We start from the raw sequence: 23,503 nt of genomic DNA on the forward strand, positions 1-23,503 counted from the left end.
CAGGTGGCTAAACCTCCCGGTTAAATTCATGGGTAGGCAACCTAAGGCCCAGGGGCTGGATCTGGCCCAATCGCCTTCTAGATCCAGCCTGCAAACAGTCCGGGAATCGGCATGTTTTTACATGAATAGAATGTGTCCTTTTATTTAAAATGCATCTCTGTGTTAGTTGTGGGGCATAGGAATTTGTTCATTTTTTTTCCTTTCCAAAATATTGTCCGGCCCCCCACAAGGTCTGAGGGACAATGGACCGGCCCCCTGCTGAAAAAGTTTGTAGACCACTGAAATCCAGTCACAGACAAGTGCAGTGTGCGTCCAGATACACTGCTGGGTGCAAAAGTGGAAGGCACCTGAGCATCCTCTGCTCATGAGCCTGCTGGACACATCTTCTGGACCACAACAGGAATCTGGGCGCTGGACCGGATGGGCCTGTGGCCTAAGGATGCAGCTGGACTCTGAATAAGCTCCTACCTTAAGGGGTTGCGATACAAAAATGTTCTGTAACATGCTAGTGAATGAATGACTTGCTCAACAAAATTGTCAAGAGTGGGGAGGGTGGGAAGAGCGCAAAAAAGGAGATTTGTGAGTACACCAATTCTAGCCCAGGCTCAAAGAAAGCTAAGAGAACACACTGGGTCTTTTTAGGCAGGCGCCTCTGCTTAACTGTTTCTTAAGAATTAATGGAAAATATTGACCCGGGAGGAATGGCAGATGAAGGTGATGGACTACATGGAACTGGCTGAGATGACTGGCAGAATCCGAGACCAAGGAGAAGAGTCGGTGGAAGAAGAGTGGAAGAAATTTAAAGTTTATCTACAGAAATATTGTAAAATTAAGGAATGTTAGAAAGATGTTGGAATTAAGCTATGTGGTTTTAGCAGAAAAGATATAAAGGATTAAGTAAAGAGGAATTGATAACAGGTGAAAATGTAAAGTTATAATGTATTAAGATACAATATTAAGATAAAAGCAAAAAGGGTAAGGATTTGCTGAAACAACTATTGAACTAGGATACAAAAAAAGGAGGTGAGAGGAGGTCAGGTAAATAAGTAAATGAAAGATAAGAGATGGAAAGACTGATTTGTTTTTGTTTTTATTTTTTTGTATTTTGTATTTTTTGTTCTTTTTTCTATTTTTGTAATTTCTATGAAACTTTAATAAATATTATTCAAAAAAAAAAGGAAAATATTGATTTGGGATTTTTCCCCCTTTTCAAAACCCAATAAAAACAAGTTAAAACAAAAAAAGCACCAGGCCCAGCTATATGAGACCTGCCCCTATAGTCCTGCTCTCTGCTTCCTATTATTGCAAGTGTGTTTTTTGAAAATCAAAAATATTTACAATTGCAAGGACGTACCGAAGGGAAATTTTTCCTAATACCGTATTTTCCGGCCTATAAGATAACTGGGCATATAAGACGACCAACTTTTCCTGTTAAAATACAGTTTGGGATATACTCACCGTATAAGACTACCTCCGCCTGCAGCCAACTAGAGGCAGCCCCCCAACCTAAAGCCCGCCAAGCGCCGCCAGGGGCAGAGTGCGCACCCCTCCACTGCCTCTGCCATCGCAGCAGCAGCCCAAGGCGAGGCGAGTGAGCCCCGGTCAGCCGTCCAGCAAAGCGGCAGGCTGCGCTCACCAGCTGGTAGTTCTGGCAGTTGTGGGGATGCCCAGCTCCTCGGAGCCCCGGCCAAAGCCGCGCACCACCTCACCGTGGGAAGGGGAGGCTGCCGCGGTTGCTGCTGCTTCAGGAGGCGGCCAGGGATGGAGGCCCTTCTGCCGGTTGCCATTCCAAGCCAGCTGTCACCGCCGCCACCTGCCATACCCATCGTATAAGACGGCCCCCGACTTTGGAGAAGATTTTCCGGGGTTCAAAAGTCGCCTTATACGCCAGAACATACGGTACTTGTTGTTTCAGAACATCACAAATAAAATCCAGGCTTTGCAAACTTAAAAAGAATTCGATGAAAGGGCAGCAGAGAGAGATGTGCCAAACCTGGATTCACCGCTCTCTCATCAAAATAGGCACCTGTGACTCCGCTTGAGTGATCAAGTCTTTTGTGTCTTCTTGAAATGAGCCAGTGTCTTGTCCTTCAGTGGAAAATGAACTCTAAAAAGGAGACGCCCTGTGGCTTTGGCCCGATCAATTGGGGCAGGGGGACAATTTTAGGCTGTCAATCAGATCTGTTACTTCTTCCGCAGACTCATTACCCTTCTTGAGCACCTTTGAACCAGGAAGAGCCAGCAGTTGACACAAGCCTTTGTCTGTTTGGACAAGCGTCCCTCCAGCTCAGTCTCCTGAAACAGGGGCAGCTATCCTTTCCTAGCCCAAGGGCTGTTTTCTTGTCAAAAGTATTTAATTTTTAAAGAAAAGCACAGCTCCCAAGCAGGCTTCAAGCACAACAACCAGGGCCAGCTCAAGACATTTTGGCACCTGAGGCAAGCCACAAAACGCCTTCAAGCAGCGTGCCACAGCCGTTGCTGCCACTGGCAGCGGTGGCAGCAGGCAATGCATTCCTTGGGAGGCCAGATCTGCTGCCTGTGTGGATCCTGCTGCCTCAGGCTGCTGCCTCACCTTGCCTAATGGGTGGGCCGGCCCTGACAGCAACTCTCCCTTCATTCTGCTTCCAGCAGTACAGCCATCATGGCTAGTAGACGCGGACAGCTAAAAGGACAGATTTCTTCAAACTGTGCATAGCTGGCCTGTGGCACTCTCTCCCACAGGAGGCAGTGATGGCCAGTTACATCCTTAAGGAGGGGCAATCAAAAGGAATTGGGCAAGTGAGGCAGTTCATCTTCCTGCTCACACCCAATTCTCCCCACTGAGAGTGAGGTGGACACATATTGTTTATGTGTGGGGATCTGGTATTGGGCAAAGATTTCAGCGTCACCAAAAACACGCACAAGTTTCTAGATCATATGATGGTACGGATCGGCTCTGAAGCTTGGTGAAACGGGACTGGAGATCAGGGCTCTTGAGTCGGGTCTCCTGACGTTAGGGTGATGTCCGAAGGTTTCCCCTGCTACACGGAGGGCCAAGCTAGGGACAGCACACGGGAGATTCCCCAACCAGAAGTCCCAATCTAAAAAAAAAAAGCAGCTGCAGATTTGCATGCTTGATTTGAATTAGGCTGCAGCACAGCACAGGGGAGAGGGTCTAACCTTTTGCCTCGCTCTCTCACGGCCCCAATCCAAACTGCCAACCCCATTGTTGTTGGTTTTAATAAAGGGAAGAACACGAACTCCAATCTCAGCATTCCCACCTCGGGCAGTTTGTTCTCAAACACTTAAAAGTTTATTTAAAACAAAAAAAGGAGGAAAATCAATCATATTGAAGTGCCAGTTTCCACTATCAGTTCTCACAAATCGCAAACTGCTCTGAGCAAGAGTTCGGATCGAATGAGAGCTCCATTTTCTTTCGCTCAGCACAGAGCGAAACGCTAATCTTGTTGACAAAAGCAGCAAGAAATGGAGGGAAAATAATAACCCGACTGTGAATTTTCCGCCCAATAACCTTTATTAGCAAATTAAGTACCCATGTAATTCCCCTCCAAAACACATTTTTGTAAATACTGGTCAGTAAAGAGACGAACGCCATTTTTGCCTCCCCATCTCAAATGAATGCTTTGCTTTGGCCAAACCTGGGCTCCCAAAAACACACACACACACACACACACACACACACACAAATGATTCCACCCCCTGCTTGCTCGGATGGTTGAATTCCTCAGCGCAGATCACACAAAAACAGGGAGGGCGGCCATCTTCTTCCATTGCCCGCCAGAACACCAAGCACCATTCTGAGGGCAGCCATTTTGAGTTCACCACGCTGACTGCAGCCCGCCATGAATATCTGGCAACTCTCCCCACCCAATGACTCAATAAGCCTTCTCTTTTGGTTGTGGGCCAGTTGGCACGGTCCACAAAGTTACAGGCCTGGTGGGGCCAGGATTAGCTGCACCTTGAGAATTCAAGCAACGACAACAGGTTGCCTCATGTTCCAAGTGCAGCCATTTTGAAAACCCCACCAGTGAAGAAGGAGCTGAGCCAAGTCCTGAGGGCGGCCATCTTGGAAACATGACTGGCATGGACACCACCTGTGAGGAGAAGCCTTTTTCTTAGATGAGGAGAAAAGGGAAAGGAAAGATTATTTATTTTTTTGCCTTTTTAAACAAAGGATTACGGATCTTCTTCTACCTGCAATGCTCTCAACAGCGCTGGGAACGATGGCAGTCTCCGTTCTGAGTGGCACCTAAGGGATGCCTTTCGTTCAAAATAAAAGTTTAAAAAGGGTGTGCATGTGTGAATATTCTCTATGAGGGGAATTCGTTAAAAGAGAGTGGGGCATTTTTGCTTGCATGAAGGAGCACCAGATGGGGACCTCGACCCACAGAGCACGCCATTTCTAGCATGTCAAAGTTCCTCCTTCTCCTCCTTGGTCTTCTTCTGGAAGGAAGCAAGGATGTTCAAGCGCTTCTGGAGTTCCTCCTTCTTGCCCTCGCTCATTTTGTTCTCCTCAATGAGCTTGCTGATCCGGGAGACTTCGCTGGCGGCAAACTGGTCTCCCTGGGCGAGGATTTTGCTCATGACCTTGACGTACTGCTCCGAGGACTTCTGCTCTGTCTCCTTCGCCCTGGCCAGGAGTTTCCGCCCTTCTTCCAGGAGGGCTTGGCGCTCCAGCTCTTCCGTGGCCCTCACAAATTTGCTGGCCAAGGTGTCAAACTCCTTCAGGCACCCCGGCATCCCCATGTAGATTCCCCGGCTCTTCAGCCAGCGCTGCAGGGAGCTCGCTTTGACCTGCCCAGGGTAAGGCAAAGGGTTGTCCAGGTCGCCATCTTGGAACAGGTAAAAAACCGGGTAAGCGTCTTTATCAAGCTTGTACTTCTCCCCCAGTTCCATGTTCAGCTTGTCACCATAATCTGCAAACAGAAGACCGATAATAAAACAGTAGGACTTGAAAATGGGGCTATGGCTGCCTAAGGCTATGACTGCAATCCTACAATGCCCAATGGGAAACCCAAAAACTCATGCAACATGTTCCCAGACAGCTGGGCCACTGCCAGTATAGTCCGCGATCAAGATTGTTAAGCGTTGCTGTTCAGCAACATCTGGAGAGCTGCGGTTTAACCGCCCTGGTTTCAGTGAATAAACACGTACTAGTCTTTCTCACTGAAACCTGTGGGTTTTTAAAGTGTCTAAATCTGGACTGTATCGTTTTTCATTTTGAAATGTTCTAGACTCGGGACAGAGGAGCTGAATCCTTACCCACACAGAAGTAAGAGCCACTTAATAATAATAATAATAATAATAATAATAATAATAATAATAATAATAATAATAATATTTTATTTATACCCCGCCCATCTGGCTGAGCTTCCCCAGCCACTCTGGGCGGCTTCCAATTGAGTGTTAAAAATAATACAGCATTAAATATTAAAACTTCCCTAAACAGGGCTGCCTTCAGATGTCTTTTAAAGATAGCTACTTATTTCCTTCACATCTGAAGGGAGGGCGTTCCACAGGGCGGGTGCCACCACTGAGAAGGCCCTCTGGTTCCCTGTAACCTCATTTCTTGCAATGAGGGAACCACCAGAAGGCCCTCGGCGCTGGATCTCAGTATCCGGGCTGAACAATGGGGGTGGAGATGCTCCTTCAGGTATACTGGACCGAGGCCGTTTAGGCCTAACTTAACTTAATGGGGATCTCTATTCTGGGGAAGCACCACGTTATTATTACAATTAATTCCTTAATCACCTTCTAAACCGCTGTCTCAGGGCGATTCACACGTAAGATAATTAAAAACAGATAAAACCACACACACAAAACCAAATACTGTTTAATAAAAGGCTAAAATCCTGACCAGTGAACACATGGTAAAGACCCATCTAGCCAGTAGGGAAAGCCTGTCTCCTGTAAAAGGGGGAATCCCATACCAGAAGCCCCCTGCTTGCAATGGGAGATCACTGCTCACTTGTGTAAAATCAGGGATTCCCTTGGGCCGGTAAAGGCTTCTCCCATTTCCATAGCAAAACGGAAGGGGGTTGTGTGTGTGCTTAGGAGACAGCTGTGCGGGGCTGGCAAACAGCAATTGTCACGCAACATGCCTTGCACATTCCCAGGCAGAAAGGAGCATGCACAGACACACACACACCAGTAATAATAATAATAAAAATAAAATAAAATTTTATTTATACCCCGCCCTCCCCAGCCAAGACCTGGCTCAGGGCGGCTAACAACCAATAATAAAAACAAGTTGATTAAAATACAATTAAAAGATTAAGATACAACATTAAAACACTTAGGGAGCAATCTCTTCACAGGAGGAGAAAGGAAAAAGAAAGAGGGGGAGGGAATCAAACTGATTCTAAGCCAAAGGCCAGGTGGAACAACTCTGTCTTACAGGCCCTGCGGAAAGAGATCAGATCCCACAGGGCCCTGGTCTCAAGAGATAGAGCATTCCACCAGGCCGGAGCCAGTGTTGAGAAGGCCCTGGCTCTGGTTGAGGCTAATCTAACTTCCTTAGGGCCTGGGACCTCTAGAGTGTTGCTATATATGGACCTTAAGGTCCTCCGTGGGGCATACCAGGAGAGGTGGTCCTGGAGGTACGAGGGTCCTAGGCCGTGAAGGTGCTTCCTCAAAATACTCCATACCTCATACCTGAACACACTGCAAGCCTTGCAATCTCTCTCTCTCCCCATCCCTGCTCCTTTTAAGCAAACACACACACAGAGGGTTTCCTGTGATGTATTGGTGCAGTCAACATGAATAATTTTGCAAAAAGCAAAACGCAACCAGCAACTTGCAAACCGGCAGGAGACACAACAAATCCTATGGAACGTGTTGTACCTCCACTGTCAGCTGCATCATGCACCTGACTACCAGCTGCCGAGAACTACAGGTGCTCGAATCCTGCTTGCGGTTTTCCCATTGAGGCGTCAAGCTGGCCACTGCAAGAACAGGATGCTGAGCTAGATGGGCCTTCAGCCTGATCCAGGAGGAAACTTCTTACGCTGCTACATTTTCTCCCTCTCTGACAAGGAGCAGATAAATGGAATGAGAGTGCCCGCCGTTTTTGCAAGCTGCTTTCACCTCCCTGCAACCAAGTCCCCTGTTTCTCTAAGGGTCCAAGCTCCTCCACCCCATCACAAAAAAAGCAAGTTTAGAAATAATGAAGTACCGTATTTTTCGCTCCATAAGACGCACCTTTTCCCTCCTGAAAATTAAGGGGAAATGTGTGTGTGTCTTATGGAGTGAATGCAAGCGGGAGGCAGGCGGGAAAAGCCCCCAAGACACATGCTCCACGCAGCTCTTGCGGGGTTTTCCCCGAGGAGGGAGAAGGGGAGCCTGTCACTGACGGGCTGTCCTTCTCCCACCTCGTAGAAAAGCCTGCAAGAGCCACGCGCTCTTTAAAGAGCCGTGCCTAGTGTGTGTGCGGCTCTTGCGGGCTTTTCCCTGAAGATGGAGAAGGGCTCTCGCTGGCTTTTGCAAGAGGTGGGGGAATTCTCCCACCTCATAGAAAAGCCCGCAAGAGCCGTGCTCCCTTTAAAGAGCGCGTGGCTCTTGCTGGCTTTTGTGGGAGGTGGGGGAAGGGACAGAGGGCAGCCCCTCAGTCCCTTCCCCCACCTCCCACAAAAGCCCCCACGAGCCACGCGGAGCTGCCCTTCTCCCTCCTGGGGAAAAGCCTGCAAGCGCCGCACACTTGCTCCACGCAGCTCATGAAAGGGAGCGCTGAGCAGAGCCTGGAATGCATACAGGCTCTGCTCAGCGCTCCCTTAAAAAAATTTTTTTTCTTGCATTCCCCCTCTAAAAACAAGGTGTGTCTTATGGTCAGGTGCGTCTTATGGAGCGAAAAATACGGTAAGCACTGTGTTTCTGGCTGTGTGTAGCACCTTTTCTCACTCCACCCATATAACATAAAAATCAGTAATGACTAGCTCTCTCACACATGGTTTCCCTGCTCCTCAAATCAAAATTTGCATGGAATTTGCATGGGAGTGGGGAACTTAGGAATAAATCCTCCTGCAGACTGGGCAATGGCAGGGGGAAAGAGGAAATTAAAGCCATGCCTGTCTCTTCTACCTCTCTCTAAGCATCTTCAACACAAATTCTTCCCTTACCCCCTGAAAAACAAAAATTTCAATATCATAGTCAGATAGTGAGTTTACTCCCCATTTCTTAATAATCCACAAGACCATCTCTCTCCTTCTCTCTCTCACACACACAATATTCAGCAACGTCAACCAGTTAATACAATTAAAGCTAAACTCAGTATGTTGCATCAGCCAGGAGGAAAAGATGTTTGCAAAGATTCAGGAGGAAAGGCATCATTCTGATCAGCTTATCCTAAGCAAAAAGCCCTGCCTCCGTTATCAATGTTTGCACAGCGTTAAGAGATACAACAGTTAATCTGGCATCCGTTTTAAAAAAAGAAGAGAAGTAAAAGATAAATTTATAGACCTCATAATCTGTGCATAAGCATCTCACCTGATATCCCCACCTCGGCCACCAACAAATCGTCACTGGATTCTGAGCTTTCGGCCACCTTTTTGAACTCATCCTGCTTTTCTCCATAAGGATACTGGGTGTCAAATTTCACCAGCACAAACTTGTGCTTCGGGATCACCTGAAAGGAGAACACCACAAAAGCTCTGAATGTGCGGTGTCTGGAAGCGATCTGGTTTCCAAAGTCACCTGCAAAACACCTGAGGCATTCTGACTACTGAACATCTAACCTGAGGCTGTCATTGTTCACTCAACCTTTACAGCTGGGATAAGGAACCTGTCCCCACCCTGTTTGTCTCCCTCAATAGTGACTGGGCAGTAAGTCCCATCATCCTTGACCATTGGTCATTGATGGGGAGTGGGAATGGTCCTTTGGAATTCAGCACGCACTTAAAAAGAGAGAGGCACTGTGTGGCTCCTTTTCAAACACCAGTGGTGACCCCCAACTCTAGCTAAGTTCCTAGACATCCAGAAATAATTTAGTCAATTGACTCTAGATCTTAAAATATCTTTTTTTTTAAAAAAGCCATACTTTATTGAAATTCATAGGAAAAAAACCAATCCTAAATAAACAAAACAAAAAAACCCACAATATTGTGTAAGTAATCTTATATAAATTTACAAATACAAATTAATTCAGTCTTAAAATATCTTCAGCCAATAGGATTCTGTGTTATCGTCGAAAACAGTTAAAAGCAGCTGTTTAAAACATTCGGAATTTCAAAACTGATGATAAGCCAAAAACAGATTAAAACATGTCAGCATTCTACATCGGAGGGTGTGTTTGCCTAAACAATAACAATAACAATAATTTATTAGAAGAAGAAGAAGAAGAAGAAGAAGAAGAAGAAGAGGAGGAGGAGGAGGAGGAGTTTGGATTTGATATACCGCCTTTCACTCCCTTTAAGGAGTCTCAAAGCGGCTAACATTCTCCTTTCCCTTCCTCCCCCACAACAAACACTCTGTGAGGTGAGTGGGGCTGAGAGACTTCAGGGAAGTGTGACTAGCCCAAGGTCACCCAGCAGCTGCATGTGGAGCAGCGGGGAATCGAACCCGGTTCCCCAGATTACGAGACTACCACTCTTAACCACTACACCACACTGGCTCTCTCTTATACCCCGCCCATCTGGCCGGGTTTCCCCAGCTACTCTGGGCAGCTCCCAACGGAATATTAAAAACACAATAAAACATCAAATGTTAAAAGCTTCCTTAAACAGGGCTGCCTTCAGATGTCTTCTAAAAATCAGATAGTTGTTTATTTCCTTGACATGATGGGAGGGCGCTCCACTACCGAGAAGGCCCTCTGCCTGGTTTCCTGTAACCTTGCTTCTCGCAGGGAGGGAACCGCCAGAAGGCCCTCGGAGCTGGACCTCAGTGTCCCGGGGCTGAACGATGGGGGTGGAGACACTCCTTCAGGTTTCCAGCAGGCACCAAAAAGAGGACAGTGAAGGCACCCGTCTGATGTCAGCAGGCAGCGGTTTTAGGGTGTTGACTATCATACTAAAAGACTGATTTCTTACAAATGCAGATACAGATATTATGGGGCACCTGTGTCAGTTCCGTATACCAAAGTAGCTCAGTGGGCATTTATGCTGTAAGGCAATCTCTCAGGTGAACTGGTCCCCAGTTGCTACTGGCTTTATATACTAATAGCATATATGCCACATTTCCAGTAATGCACTGAGCCATGCCATTAGTCCACCTCGCCAGCATTGCCTACACGGACTGGCAGCAGTTCTCCATGGCCTCAGGCCGGAGTGGTGCCAGCCTGAAACCCCTTTTATAACTGAAGAGGCCAGGGAGCTTTTTGCATGCAAGGCAGCTGCCCCACCGCTGAGCATGGCCCTTCTACCCGCCAAGCATCCCACTTAAAAAGCTATTCTAAGGTGCAGTCCTGGGGGTGCTGTGGGTTAAACCACTGAGCCTAGGACTTGCCGATCAGAAGGTCGGCGGTTTGAATCCCCACGACGGGGTGAGCTCCCGTTGCTCGGTCCCTGCTCCTGCCAACCCAGCAGTTCGAAAGCATGTCAAAGTGCAAGTAGATAAATAGGTACCACTCCAGCGGGAAGGTAAATGGCGTTTCCGTGTGCTGCTCTGGTTCGCCAGAAGCGGCTTAGTCATGCTGGCCACATGAACCGGAAGCTGTCTGCGGACAAACGCCGGCTCCCTAGGCCAATAAAGCGAGATGAGCGCCGCAACCCCAGTCTCCTAGTGGTCAGGGGTGCCTTTACCTTTACTTAAGCTCATTTTACAGGAGGGTAAAGCAGGCTATTCTCCAGGGATAGTCCCATTTAACAAAAAAAGGGCAAAGGGAAATATGATGTTTGTTCTTGGTTATTAAAAATTTAATAAAATTTTGTAATTTAAATATTTTTTAAACGAACAGAGGTGGGGTTTCTTGCTGCACCCCACTTATCGGACAGAACTGCTGCAGGGCACAAAAGTGCAGGATGTGACTTGTCTGGAGTTGCACAGTTCCCAGGCTTTGGGCGGAGACGCTCTAGTTCCCACGCCTCTGAGGCAGCCTTGCTTAATTTTGACTTAGCAAGGTAATAAGTGCAAAATGCCTGGACTTTGCTTCAGAAATGCCTCATGTTAACAGTAGGCTAATAAAGTTTGAGCGGCTATGACTACACACAAACTACTCTCGAAATGCAGCTAGCAAGATAGGAATCCTAAATTATTTTCCAAAAATTATCCAGTTGTTGCACCCTGGAGTTTCCATTCAATTCCTCAGCATAATAAGCTCTTCAAGTTGGTTGAAATTCAAGTCAAGCACAGGTGCATTAATACCCCTACCCAGACTATGATGTACATATAATCTAACATATATGATCTAGCAGGGGTGCACAGATGCTATGCTCATGGGATCTGCTTTGTTTTTAACTAGACTCCCAGGAGATCCATTGAGTAGAGCTGGGAGCAAAAGATCTTTCATTCAGAATTATGAGCCCGGGAATTTATTTTGAGTGGCAGAACTGAATGGACCTCACAGTCCTTCCACGCACAAAAATCCATTTCTGATTACCTCCCCACCCCTTACTTCTTTTCGGAAATGTAATTTAGGGCAAGGAGGGATGGTAGCTCAGTTGGTCAGAATGTGGTCTGATAAGGTTGCAGGTTTGATCCCCGCATGGGACAGATGTATATTCCTGGGTTCCTTCTACAATTATATGATTCGACGATTAGACAAATTAATGAAAGAGAGGACTAAATTAAAACATTGTCAAGTAGCACCTTAGAGACCAACTAAGTTTAAGACAGAGCTATTCCGCCTAGCTTTCAATTTGAACTTAGCCTGATCTTTTATTCCCCTTCCTTCCCTCCCCCTCCCCTTTTATGAAGATTACCCGCTCTGGGTAACAGCTAATTCTCCCCTGGTCTCCTCGCTGGCCCAAATAGGACTAATTTAGCCAGCTAGCCCTGGTGATCATCTAATGTTTATTGGACGGATTTCCCCCCTAAATTGATTTCTGAATTCTGAATTTATTGTTATTCACGTTTTATACTGTATTTCATGCTTTTTTTGTTGTATCAATTAAGTGTTTTAAATTTGTTGTTAGCCTCCCTGAGCCCAGTTTTCTGAACTGGGAAGGGCGGGGTATAAATAAAAAAAATATTATTTATTTATATGTTTGTTCTGGGTATAAGCTTTCATGTGCATGCACACTTTTTCAAATACCTGAATGGAAGACAGGGCTACTGATGGCTTCTACTAGCCAACTGGCTATGCTCTGGGCTCCACAATTGGAGCAGCGATGCTTCTGACAACCAGCTTCTGGAAACTGCAGGAAGGAAGCGTGTTCTTGTGGTCAGAAGCTCCTTGCCGGTTTCTCACAGCCACCTGGTTGGCCACTGCGAGAACAGGATGGCGGACTAGATGAGCTATTAACCTGATCCTGCAGGGTCTTTGTATGTTCTTAACGTTTTGCTGGAAGAAGAGGTTTACTGCTGGCTTATTATATATTAAAGGTAAAGGGACCCCTGACCATTAGGTCCAGTCGTGACCGACTCTGGGGTTGCGGCACTCATCTCGCTTTATTGGCCGAGGGAGCCGGCGTACAGCTTCTGGGTCATGCGGCCAGCATGACTAAGCCACTTCTGGCGAACCAGAGCAGCGCACGGAAACGCCGTTTACCTTCCCGCCAGAGTGGTACCTATTTATCTACTTGCACTCTGATGTGCTTTTGAACTGCTAGGTTGGCAGGAGCAGGGACTGAGCAACGGGAGCTCACCCTGTTGCGGGGATTCGAACCGCCAACCTTCTGATCGGCAAGTCCTAGGCTCTGTGGTTTAACCCACAGCACCACCCACGTCCCTATATGTAATATACTATAATATGCGTCCCGCGTATTATATATTACAGGAAAATAAATTATCCATATCTAGAGGAAGCACACTTCTGAGGTTAGGAATATACAATGGGGAGGGTGTGTGTTGTGTGCGTGTATTCAAAATGAGTCGCTGGGACTCTTCATTTGTCTTGAACCCATTTTCCACCCACCACTCCAGGACTGATCCTTCCATGTGCTTGCTTAGAAATGAGCTCTCTGCATATTCTCAGGGGTACTCTCACTTCATTTTGCTCAGGGGAGAAATCCTTGGTGCTGATTCAGGAACCGTGCCCCTCCTCACCCTGGAAAGCAAAAGCAAGTTTGCATTGCCCTTGGCATCCACTTGGACAACCATGATTGGTGACTGTCTGAAGCCGCCTCCCTCGCCTGGGTGGAGCGAGGAGACAAATTTTGCAATTAAACCGCAGGTTGCATATCAGAAACTAAGGGCAGAGAAAGAAGTGGGAGTGAAACGCCCCGCTTGCAATACTTGTGGAGTTACACAGGAGTAAATTCCACTGAAGACAGTGGAGGTTACTTCTAAGAAAACAGGTGCAAGAACTCCTTCAGGTTCCCCAACAAAAACACAGGATACTAATGGAATATCAATAGTAACAGTGGTATAAAGGCTCTATTTTTAATCTAATCCAATCCATTGAATCAATATTGCAATCTACTGCTATCAACATGCATGATTCTGTAAGATCTGATGACATAATTTAAGGCAGCGGGGCTAAAACAAGTCAGGGTGAGATTTATGTTGTGTTCAGAGGCCCTTTGTGTCCTGAAAATGTGATGCCAAGCTAGTGTGTGCAAAAAGCAGGCCTAAGACCTGGGTTCAAATCCTCCACTCAGCCCTGAAGCTCGCTGGGTGACCTTGGGCCAGTCTCTCACTCTCTGCCTAACCTACCTCACAGGGTTGCTGTGGGGATAAAAGGGGGAGGAGAACTATCCATGCCACCTTGAGCGTACCCTGGATGAAAAGTGGGATCTAAAAGCAACAAAATAAAAATAAAAACCTACCGCAAATGCTGCATGCGCGGGGATTCTCGTTAGTACGGCTGCACCTAGCCTGTTTCCGGGTCGCCTTTGTCCTCTCCAACACCCCCTCCCCTTCTTTCCTGCTTCATGCCAAGGGGCGCGCCCCCTCCCCCATAATCCAGTTGGACTATGCCCTCTGCCACCCACTAATATGGGGAGGGGGCGTGTTGCGCAGCCGATCCCTTTTCAGGCGCGCCATCCCAAGCAGAGAGCAGGCGCGATGGGCAAATCGCTTTCACCAAAAAGCAAACCGGGCGCGCAACGCTTTGCAGCCGGACTTTTGCAAATGCAATTTGCAATTTTGGGCACGATTTGAGAGAGATGCCCCTATGTCCGCCGAGAGGAGGGAGGAATCGGAGCAGAAGCCCCCCGCCCCCCAGTTCATCCTCCCCCCCAAAAAAGCATGCAAGTGTGGTTTCCAGCATCATCCCTCCCCTTAAGAAAACGAAATAAAAGGCAATTTGCTCTACCTTGTAGAAGGTGATGGCGTCGAGGGGCAAGGCGCCCTTGGTGTGCAAAGCGCAGGTGCCCTCCAGGGCCAAGCAGAGCAGCAGCGACAGGAGCAGCAGGGCGCTCCGCCGAGGGATCTCCATAGCCATGGCGACCCGGTGCATTTCTGGGCGAATGTGGAAGATTCTACAGGGAGGGAGGGGCTTTGCTGGGCATGGCCACGTGACCAAAGGCTAGATTTCCCTCCCAGGCACTTCAAAGGGCCGCCTCATTTAAGGCGGGGGGGGGGGCGTGGCGTGCGTGCGTGCGGGATTCCTTTTTTTGGGGGGGCGTGTTGCAGAGAAGGGAAGCGGGTGGCGCTGTGGGTTGAACCACAGAGCCTAGGACTTGGCGATCAGAAGGTCAGCGGTTTGAATCCCCGCGACGGGGTGAGCTCCCGTTGCTCGGTCCCTGCTCCTGTCAACCTAGCAGTTTGAAAGCATGTCGAAGTGCAAGTAGATAAATAGGTACCGCTCCGGCGGGAAGGTAAACAGCGTTTCCGTGCGCTGCTCTGGTTCGCCAGAAGTGGCTTAGTCATGCTGGCCACATGACCCGGAAGCTGTACGCCGGCTCCCTCGGCCAATAAAGCGAGATGAGCACCGCAACCCCAGAGTCGGCCACGACTGGACTTAATGGTCAGGGATCCCTTTACCTTTACTATGTTGCAGAGAGGCACGGCTTTCCTTCGCCCCAGGATCCAGCCCCGGCGCCCCATGTTGGTTTGCTCATGCCTTCTCTCCAGTCTCCTGTTTTGCAGCAAGGAAGGCCCACGTTTGCAACGCAAGGTTCAAGCAGCATGTGCAGAGTGCATGTTGTTGTTTAGTTGTGTCCGACTCTTCGTGACACCCTGGACCAGAACACGACAGGCCCTCCTGTCTTCCACTGCCTCCCGCAGTTTGGTCAGACTCATGTTTGTAGCTTCGAGAACCCTGTCCAACCATCTTGTCCTCTGTCGTCCCCTTCTCCTTGTGCCCTCCATCTTTCCCAGCATCAGGGTCTTTTCCAGGGAGTCTTCTCTTCTCATGAGGTGGCCAAAGTATTGGAGTCTCAACTTCATGATCTGTCCTTCCAGTGAGCACTCAGGCCTGATTTCCTTCAGAATGGAGAGGTTTGATCTTCTTGCAGTCCATGGGAGTCTCAAGAGTCTCCTCCAGCACCATAATTCAAAAGCATCAATTTTTCGGCGATCAGCTTTCTTTATGGTCCAGCTCTCACTTCCATACATCACTACTGGGAAAGCCATAGCTTTAACTACACAGACCTTTGTTGGCAAGGTGATTTCTCTGCTTTTTAAGATGCTGTCTAGGTTTGTCATTGCTTTTCTCCCAAGAAGCAGGCGTCTTTTAATTTTGTGGCTGCTGTCACCATCTGCAGTGATCATGGAGCCCAAGAAAGTAAAATCTCTCAGTGCCTCCATTTCTTCCCCTTCTATTTTCCATGTGATGGGACCAGTGGTCATGATCTTTGTTCTTTTGATGTTGAGCTTCAGACCATATTTTGCGCTCTCCTCTTTAAAAGGTTATTTAATTCCTCCTCACTTTTTCACACAGAGTGCATAGCTGTCAGCTTTTCCCTTTTCTTGCGAGGAATCCTATTTGAAATCAGGGAATTTCCCTTAAAAAAAAGGAAACGTTGACAGCTATGGCAGAGTGCCTTTCCCCCTTGTCATTGCAATGCAAGAAAAGCAAGCCCAGCTCTGTATCCCAGACATGTATAAAATAAACAAGCTATAGCTTAGGGCCCCACTCTCTTTGGGGCTCCCAAAAAATGTAAAGGAAAAAGAAACTAGGTGTACATTTCCAAAATATAAGATACAAAAAACCCAAAAAATCTACAAACAGCAACAAGTGTTTTGTGTTGTGTTGGCTCCTATGATGTAAGTAATGGGCCCCCAATCATTTTAAGTTAGAGCTTAATAATTATTTCACTATTAATATACTTCTTCTTAATTGTATTTCACTATTAATATACTTATTCTTAATTGTGTTTCAGTTCAACAATTACTTTGATAAAATACATATTTTTTTACGTGCAAAAGATACCTATTAGGTATACCTTTAGATACCTATTAGGTCCATAAATGACCATATAGCATATATTCAACACAAAAAACAGCGACAATTTGTTGTTGACAAAGGACAGCTGAACATCTAAAGGGCCCCATTACCTTCAGTTGCTTAGGGCATCATCAATAATTAATAATAATACTCTGGGCAGCTTCCAACAAAACACTAAAATACAATAACCTATTGAACATTAAAAGCTTCCCTAAACAGGGATGCCTTCAGATGTCTTCTAGAGGTTTGGCAGTTATTTTTCTCTTTGACATGTGGTGGGAGGGCGTTCCGCAGGGCGGGTGCCACCACCAAGAAGGCCCTCTGCCTGGTTCCCCATAACTTGGCTTCTCCCAGCGAGGGAACCGCCAGAAGGCCCTCAGTGCTGGACCTCAGTGTCTAAACCTAAATCCGGCCCTGATCCCAGACCCCGTGGTGCAGCCAGGTACCCAAGGCCGAAAAAATAAAGGGGTCTAGGCCGGGAGCATCCCTTGTTTGCAGGAGAACAGAGAAAGCTGCTCTGCTTACCATCTGAAAATTGGCAGAAAGGCAAGGAGAGGCAAAGAAAAAATGCTTTGGGCAAGCTGCTGCCAATCTCATGCTCTGCAGGAGGGGAACAGGCAGGGAGTCAATAAATGTGATCCTGCCTTATCCCTGGCCACCCAAATCCAGTTTGAATTAAAAACAACAGTGCTCCCCCAAAATATCTGATTTAGAAAATCTATAGGGGGAAAGAATGCTGAAGGTGAATTGTCTTTTACTACCAAAGCCCTTGGTCGAGTGGGTGCAAACTGATTCCAAGTGAAACTGAAGTGAAAATCACGCTACTGTATTTCCTAAGCCACTCTTCCCTATGAGACCCCAGCACATTACAATTTAAAATTAAAACCACAGTGCCACTCGCGTCCCTCTACAATTTAAAATAGAATATGGGAAACAAAGGTAAATAAAGAGTATAGTGCTCCTTTGAGAGGAAGGGTGGGATATAAATTTAACAAGTAATAATTTTCTCTGAAACTTTCTGGGCCAAATCTGCCTCTTTTGTAGCTAACCATTAAAAAAAAACAGGGCTGGGAGTCTAGAAATCCTTCATATTTTTGCAAAATAATGATAATCCCACACCCTTAAAGAAAAAGGCAGAAAAAACTTGTTTATAAAGAAACTGACCTTTATATATATATTTATATATATATAAATTATAAATCCATCCAGTTTAAAGCAGATTGCTAGCAGTTTTGTCACTTAAAATTCTGTCAGCTGCTGAAGTGTTTTACAGACCTTCCAAAGTCATAAATTACAGAGAACAAGTCAAGGAATAAAAAGTTCCAAGCTTTCTTGCATATAACAGAAATCCCCTTTATAGATCAAAGTAAGAGACAAACCCTCCTCCATGATTCAACATAACAATTGCAAAATATAAATGCAATTTTAAACAAGTTAAAAATTACTAAAAATATACACACCCCCTCCAGCTAAATGGGCAATACAGGTGGCTGACGTAGTTTTCTTGAGAGAGAGGAACATAACTGGATTACAACAATGAAATATTTTAACTTTAGAAATTGGTTGCTGGAAGCAGCTGCAGAACCATTTTGGCTCATGATCCCAGCACTGCATAAAAGTAGTTATATCCTCTGTCTGTAACTCTCTTTTTATACATGTTTAAGTTCATGAAAATGAGATAAAACAACAGCGGTACATTATTTCACAAATTCAGAAAGGGAGGTTTGTGTGTATGTGTGTTGCTATAGAAGGTACGAAAACATCTGGTTTATTAAGAACTTGAGTTTTGTTGACAACGATCAGTTTCTCCAGAAACTTACAATTTAACTTTTCTGCCAAATTCTCTCCCTGTAGTGAACCCAAATGATTATTGTGCTGGAATCTGATGCTGCCCCGATACATATGTAGTAGTCAGAGAAAAACCCCAAACTCCTATGTAATGGAGTATTTTGATCATAAGGAGTGGGGAGCAGGGCATGTATTTCCTCAATTGGATCCCGAGAGCTTTGCAAACTGCTGCTTCAGAAATAAATTCAAACGTGTAGGATTTTCCATTTCTTTTAAAGGGCAATGCTGCTACTCACATAGACACGCCCATCCGCCCCACCTGGTTTTCAGGAGAAATTGGTTCCAGGCCCAACACAGAAGGAAGATGTTGCCACAAAGCAGCACCACAACAGGCAAGTTACACAAGAGCACAATTGTCTTAACTGAAGGCATTCCCAACTTGGCAAACAGAATTCACCACCCGTACCATTTTGAGATACTTCTTTGTTATCCCCATTGCCTAACATAGTTCTGTCCCCTGCTTCTGTTCTGTATGGAGAAAGGTGGGGGGTACTTAAAAGGTTTATTTTTGCTTATGTGTTGAGTGACCTCTAGCACGGCCAACAAAAGAAAACACCAGGAATCAAGGTGTCTGATGCAGGTGGACTCCTTTTAGGAGCTGCCAGTGAAATGTCTCCGGAACCTTATATAACCTTTTTTTAAAAAAAAGCCTCACTTCCAAAAGCAAGCACAGAAGGCCTTCATTCTCCAATAGACAAATACTGGCAAATCTAGACTTCAGTATGCCACTAAATTGCATGTGTAGCTGGAGTGAAGAACGATTCCAGATTAAAATAAATAAAGGCTGATTTCTTGTGTGGCGTCTTAAGAATCATGCTGGGGTTTCTGGACAGAAAACATATCTATGTAGGCATCATTCTATGTAGACACACACACACACACACACACACACACACACACTGCTCTGAGGAGCAAGTTGATCACACCACCAAATTATTCAAGATGGGTTTCACACAGCAGCTTTCCCTTCCTTCAGCAGGTAGAGTGGGGATTTTTCCTGGAAGAAGCAGGTACTTCTCCTGTGAATGACAAGATGGCCACGGAAAATCTACTGGTCCCCCTCAGCTGTGCGAAATGGTGATTAAGCAGGCTGAAGTGGCTAGAATGTACTAACACATCAACACAACTGGTGAAATAAAAGCCGTGTGGATCATTCCTAAAAGTACACCTGAAAATTTTATGGTCAGGGTCTTCAGATCCCTCCTAATTAATAGCAGAAATAGGCTAATCACAAAGTTCACAGGGCCTAGAATTCTGCACAAGGAGTCTGGCTACGAGATAAACGGCTCACCCACTTGTTTCTAGGGGAAATGATGTGCCATCCCCCAAGACTACCAGCTCTTTCAAAAATTTAATGCTTGTTATCGTTTTTCCTTTAGCCAGGTATCTGCCAAAGCCTGAAGTCTTTGTTGCCAAAAAAATAACCTATTTTCAGTACCCACTGATTCTGAAACAGCTATAATTTGGTAGAAAAAAAGTTTAGTGGTAGAGGCAACTCCCAGTTTAGGTGCGTCTGAATGATGCATGATGGCGCCCAAGCGCACATCGCTGAACCCGTAAGTGGCCCCAAAATGTCATAAAGATGCCATGACAAGGGGCTGTGCGGGCTGGGCTTATGGAACGGTACCCCCAGACCAAACAAGGACTACCTGTACCATGTAACATGATGAACAAAGTAACAAGGAGTGGGATATTCAAGGTGGTGCCTGGATAATCAAGCCTGCTACACTTGCTTGTATTTGGTTGCAAAGGAAGATCAAGATACTTTATCAAAAGCCATTTCTTTTGGCCAGATGATGATTTCCATGCATTTAATAAAATCCAAGAGGAACCTACACAAATGTTCACCAAAAGCTGTTTTAGATAAGATGAAAGGTTTGGAATGGTGAGAATGAACAGGATTTGAAATTGATTTTCTAGAGTCTCATCCAAAATCTATCTAATGCACATTCCCTAACGATGCCCAGGATCAATCTTAAGAGATTTACGAATAACAGGAAGCACAACTCAGACCATGCATCCTGTTCCTCACCACATAAACTTGCTTGAAATACAGCCGTAAACCTAAGATGAAGCATCCAAGGGCACAGACACCACCTCAAGCAATTCATCTTTTACACAAAGGAAGATAGGTGTGTTGAGTTTATGGAACAGATTACATATACACACCTTCAGCCGTTAGCCAACAGTTCCATTTGCACTGAGCTGCAGCCAAAGTTGAGTTTTCAATCAAGTTTATATGTTTCTTTTGTCATTATTTCACCTTGGAACAAACTTAAGCAGATACCAACTTTTTCTGATTTTGTTTTGTTTTTCCTTGCAGGATTGGAAAGCAAGACACACAAGGGCACACAAGTTGCAACTCACTCAGGCAGTGCCTTCAGTTGTTAGGTTGGTGGTGTGAATAAAAATAACTGTTCTGGAGTGGGGGGGAGAGAAAGTCACCTGTCCTGGGCCAATTAGTTCACCAAGCAGTCATACAACTGTTCTCGGGGGGGGGGGGGTGTTGGACGGGGAGAAAGAAAGAACACCCAGGAAGTTACCCAGTGGAGCACTGGGCTCTCTGAACTTCTGCTTTTCTAAGGCAAGAAACTTGCACACAAAACTATAAATGCTGCATTGTGTGATGGAAAAAATACAAACTCCTTTGAAATATGCTTTACACTGGATTTCTATTGCTGCTTCTAAAGACTTCAAGCCCCCAGAGAGCTTCTGGAGAATGCCCCCCTCTCCCCACAAAGGGAAGTGAAACAGGTTAGGGGTTTTTGCCTCTGTTACAATATGCTTATGAACATGTATAAAAAAGTGGTCTAACCCTGACGGACAAGGGTCCCTGCTTCTGGTTTTTATGTACAATAATTTAATCAGCTTGAATATATCTTTTTAATACATAAAAAAAAACTATTTTTACGATCAAAAGTCCTTCATGCATTTTTGAGGAAGTTCCAGATTTTAAACGTTGAAGGGATGGTGGCAGATGCTGTTTCTTGTCTGTTGTCGGCATTTCAATCTTGACCCTTGGCACCCAGGACACACTTCCTTAAACCTTTAGAGTTTTGATGGTATCAAGTCTCTTTTTCAGCAGTTCTCCCATTTCCTGTATCGCATGTTGGTAACTGTTCTGGACTTTCCTCAGCACAGTCTTTGTAAACTTCTTTTCTTCCTGGGAAGAAACATTTTTTTTACACAGATAAATAAATCATCTGTGTGTGTTGTTATGTAAGCAATTTATATACCACTTAACTACAATGGTTGAAGTGGTTTGCGAAGATATGATACGGAAATGAAAATCAGTTAAAACTATTGAATCAAACTACACCTAAAACGCCTGCTGGAATAAAAAATTCTTAAGTAGGCACAGGAAGTTCAATAGGGAAAGAACCTATCTGACCTCAACTGGAAGGGAGTTCCATAAAACTGAACCCATAAATTACGCAAAGTGTAATTAAATACTTTAATTACCTTTAAAAATGTCTCAAAGTACAACTGCACCTAACACTAAACCACGGTTTGTTTTACTCCTGAGTCATCTCAAATCATAGAAACTCAATGTATAAGCAGCAGTTTCTTACCTGCGACAGTAAATTGTCCTCTATGGAGAGTTCTTCAAGTTTAAGCGCAGCTAGATTGATTTCCAGCCCTTTGATATGATCTATCACATTGGAAATGAGAGTCTGGAGACCGGAAATGTAATCCTGAAAGCTGGTGAACACAGGGGGCTGCAGAGAAAAAAATAAAAGCTGTTGCACCCTGACCCACCAAATATCTGTGCAATGTTCTCCACAGAAGTATATCATAGGTTTTTGTTTTGGAGGCAGTGCTTTTTAATGGGTATGTTTAGCAACATAATGTAGGGACACGGGTGGTGCTGTGGTCTAAACCACTGAGCCTCTTGGGCTTGCCGATCGGAAGGTCGGCGGTTCGAATCTGTGCAATGGGGTCAGCTGTTGTCCTGTCCCAGCTTCTGCCAAACCTAGCAGTTTGAAAGCATACCAGTGCAAGTAGATAAATAGGTACCACTGCAGTGGGAAGGTAAACAGCATTTCTGTGTGCTCTTATCACTTATCATGGTCCACCAGGTGCCAGAAGTGATTTAGTCATGCTGGTGACACGACCCAGGAAGCTGTGTAGACAAACGGCGGCCTCCACAGCGTGAAGAGTGAGATGAGTGCCGCACACCATAATTGCCTTTGACTGGACTTAATCATCCAGGGGTCCTTTACCTTACTTTTTTATCTTAGCGGCATAAATAGAGTACAAATCAAAACTATATTATTGTTGCTGCTATTATTAATCCAATTTCTCACCTGTCCTTCACCATAAAATCAAAAGGCAGGTTACAGCAATTAAAAAATTAGTTTTAAACAAATTAGTTAAGAGTGGGTCCTGAAAATATATACCTCAGGTGTTAAAGGCCAGGGTAAAAAGTAATGCAATGGAAGCCACATAATGAAAGTTTCAGGTGTGTAAGGACTGCCACAAAGAATGCCCTCTCTTGGGTGCCCACCGCTCAAACCTCTGAGGTGGAGCTACAAAGAAGGCCCCCCAACCTGACGATCTTAGCACCTGAGAAGAGGAACCCTTTCTGAACATTGCTACAACTAAACATGGAGGTTTCCATTAGCTACCGTGGCTTATAACTGATGATAAGAGATCTATTCTCTGTGGCTTTAGTGTAATCTTTCCTTAAGTCCATAACACTTCAATTAAGCAAATTCCATTAATTCATTACAGGAAACCCCTGTTCTAGGCGTGAACATGATGTGAGCGATTGCACACAGAGCCAAACCCAGACGTGACCCGGAAATGTCATAAAAGATGTAACCAAGATGTAACTTTTCCAATTAAGACACGATTTCCTACCACTGCTACAACACTCTCTTTTTTCTTCTTTTTCTTTTTTTGCAAGCTTGATCTGTAGGGCCTGAGGACGGCGTCAGAATAACTGCATACCCACAGAACAATGGAGATGGTCTGCAAGAGTGAGAAAAGAGGTTGTCACGCAGGCACGTTAGGGACACTGATGGGTTTTTGCAACAACAGAAGGGGGGCGCAGGACCAGCTTTCCAAAGGTCTCATTACTCACCTCCACGAAGAAGACCAGATTTTCTAAAATATTCGGATGGGTTTGGAACCTGCCTTCCCTGACTTCCAACAAATCACCTTTACATTTATTGAATTGATCTGTTATTTTAAGAAAAGAAGGAAACAACTGATAAGCACGGACTAATGTAA

General features: G+C 45.5%; 2 protein-coding genes and 1 long non-coding RNA gene across 6 annotated transcripts in view; 1 reads left to right on the forward strand and 2 right to left on the reverse strand.

Moving 5' to 3' along the window:
• Positions 1 to 3,491: 3,491 nt before the first annotated feature.
• ERP29 (endoplasmic reticulum protein 29) lies at positions 3,492 to 14,529 on the reverse strand. The gene is made up of 3 exons (XM_083629680.1): positions 14,345 to 14,529; positions 8,482 to 8,620; positions 3,492 to 4,916 (listed from the first exon to the last, which is right to left on the reverse strand). The coding sequence occupies exons 1-3, from the start codon at positions 14,486 to 14,488 to the stop codon at positions 4,411 to 4,413; spliced, it is 789 nt and encodes a 262-aa protein (XP_083485806.1). The 5' UTR covers positions 14,489 to 14,529; the 3' UTR covers positions 3,492 to 4,410.
• A 2,790-nt stretch (positions 14,530 to 17,319) lies between these two features.
• Positions 17,320 to 23,220, forward strand: LOC310769924. The gene is made up of 2 exons (XR_014551853.1): positions 17,320 to 20,659; positions 23,003 to 23,220. It is a non-coding gene; the product is annotated as an uncharacterized lncRNA (long non-coding RNA).
• The window catches only part of NAA25 (N-alpha-acetyltransferase 25, NatB auxiliary subunit), a 35,912-nt gene continuing 33,330 nt past the window's right edge, over positions 20,922 to 23,503 (reverse strand). For all 4 annotated transcript variants that reach the window (XM_083629336.1, XM_083629337.1, XM_083629339.1 and 1 more), the window contains exons 21-24: positions 23,355 to 23,452; positions 23,132 to 23,242; positions 21,841 to 21,987; positions 20,922 to 21,431 (exon numbers count right to left, since the gene is read on the reverse strand). In XM_083629336.1, coding sequence (XP_083485462.1) covers positions 21,309 to 21,431; positions 21,841 to 21,987; positions 23,132 to 23,242; positions 23,355 to 23,452 — 479 coding nt within the window. In that variant the 3' untranslated portion in view covers positions 20,922 to 21,308. The remainder of the gene's footprint in view (positions 21,432 to 21,840; positions 21,988 to 23,131; positions 23,243 to 23,354; positions 23,453 to 23,503) is intronic.

The sequence above is a fragment of the Podarcis filfolensis genome, assembly GCF_964270895.1.
Source record: "Podarcis filfolensis genome assembly, chromosome: 8".
Classification (NCBI taxonomy): domain Eukaryota; kingdom Metazoa; phylum Chordata; class Lepidosauria; order Squamata; family Lacertidae; genus Podarcis; species Podarcis filfolensis.

Coding starts and splice junctions, on each gene's coding strand:
- ERP29 (XM_083629680.1), bottom strand. CDS start 14,488: ATGCACCGGGTCGCCATGGCTATGGAGATCCCTCGGCGGAGCGCCCTG. Junction 8,621..14,344: donor ACGCCATCACCTTCTACAAG/GTAGAGCAAATT, acceptor TTCTCCTTTCAG/GTGATCCCGAAGCACAAGTT. Junction 4,917..8,481: donor GGCCGAGGTGGGGATATCAG/GTGAGATGCTTA, acceptor TTCTGTTTGCAG/ATTATGGTGACAAGCTGAAC.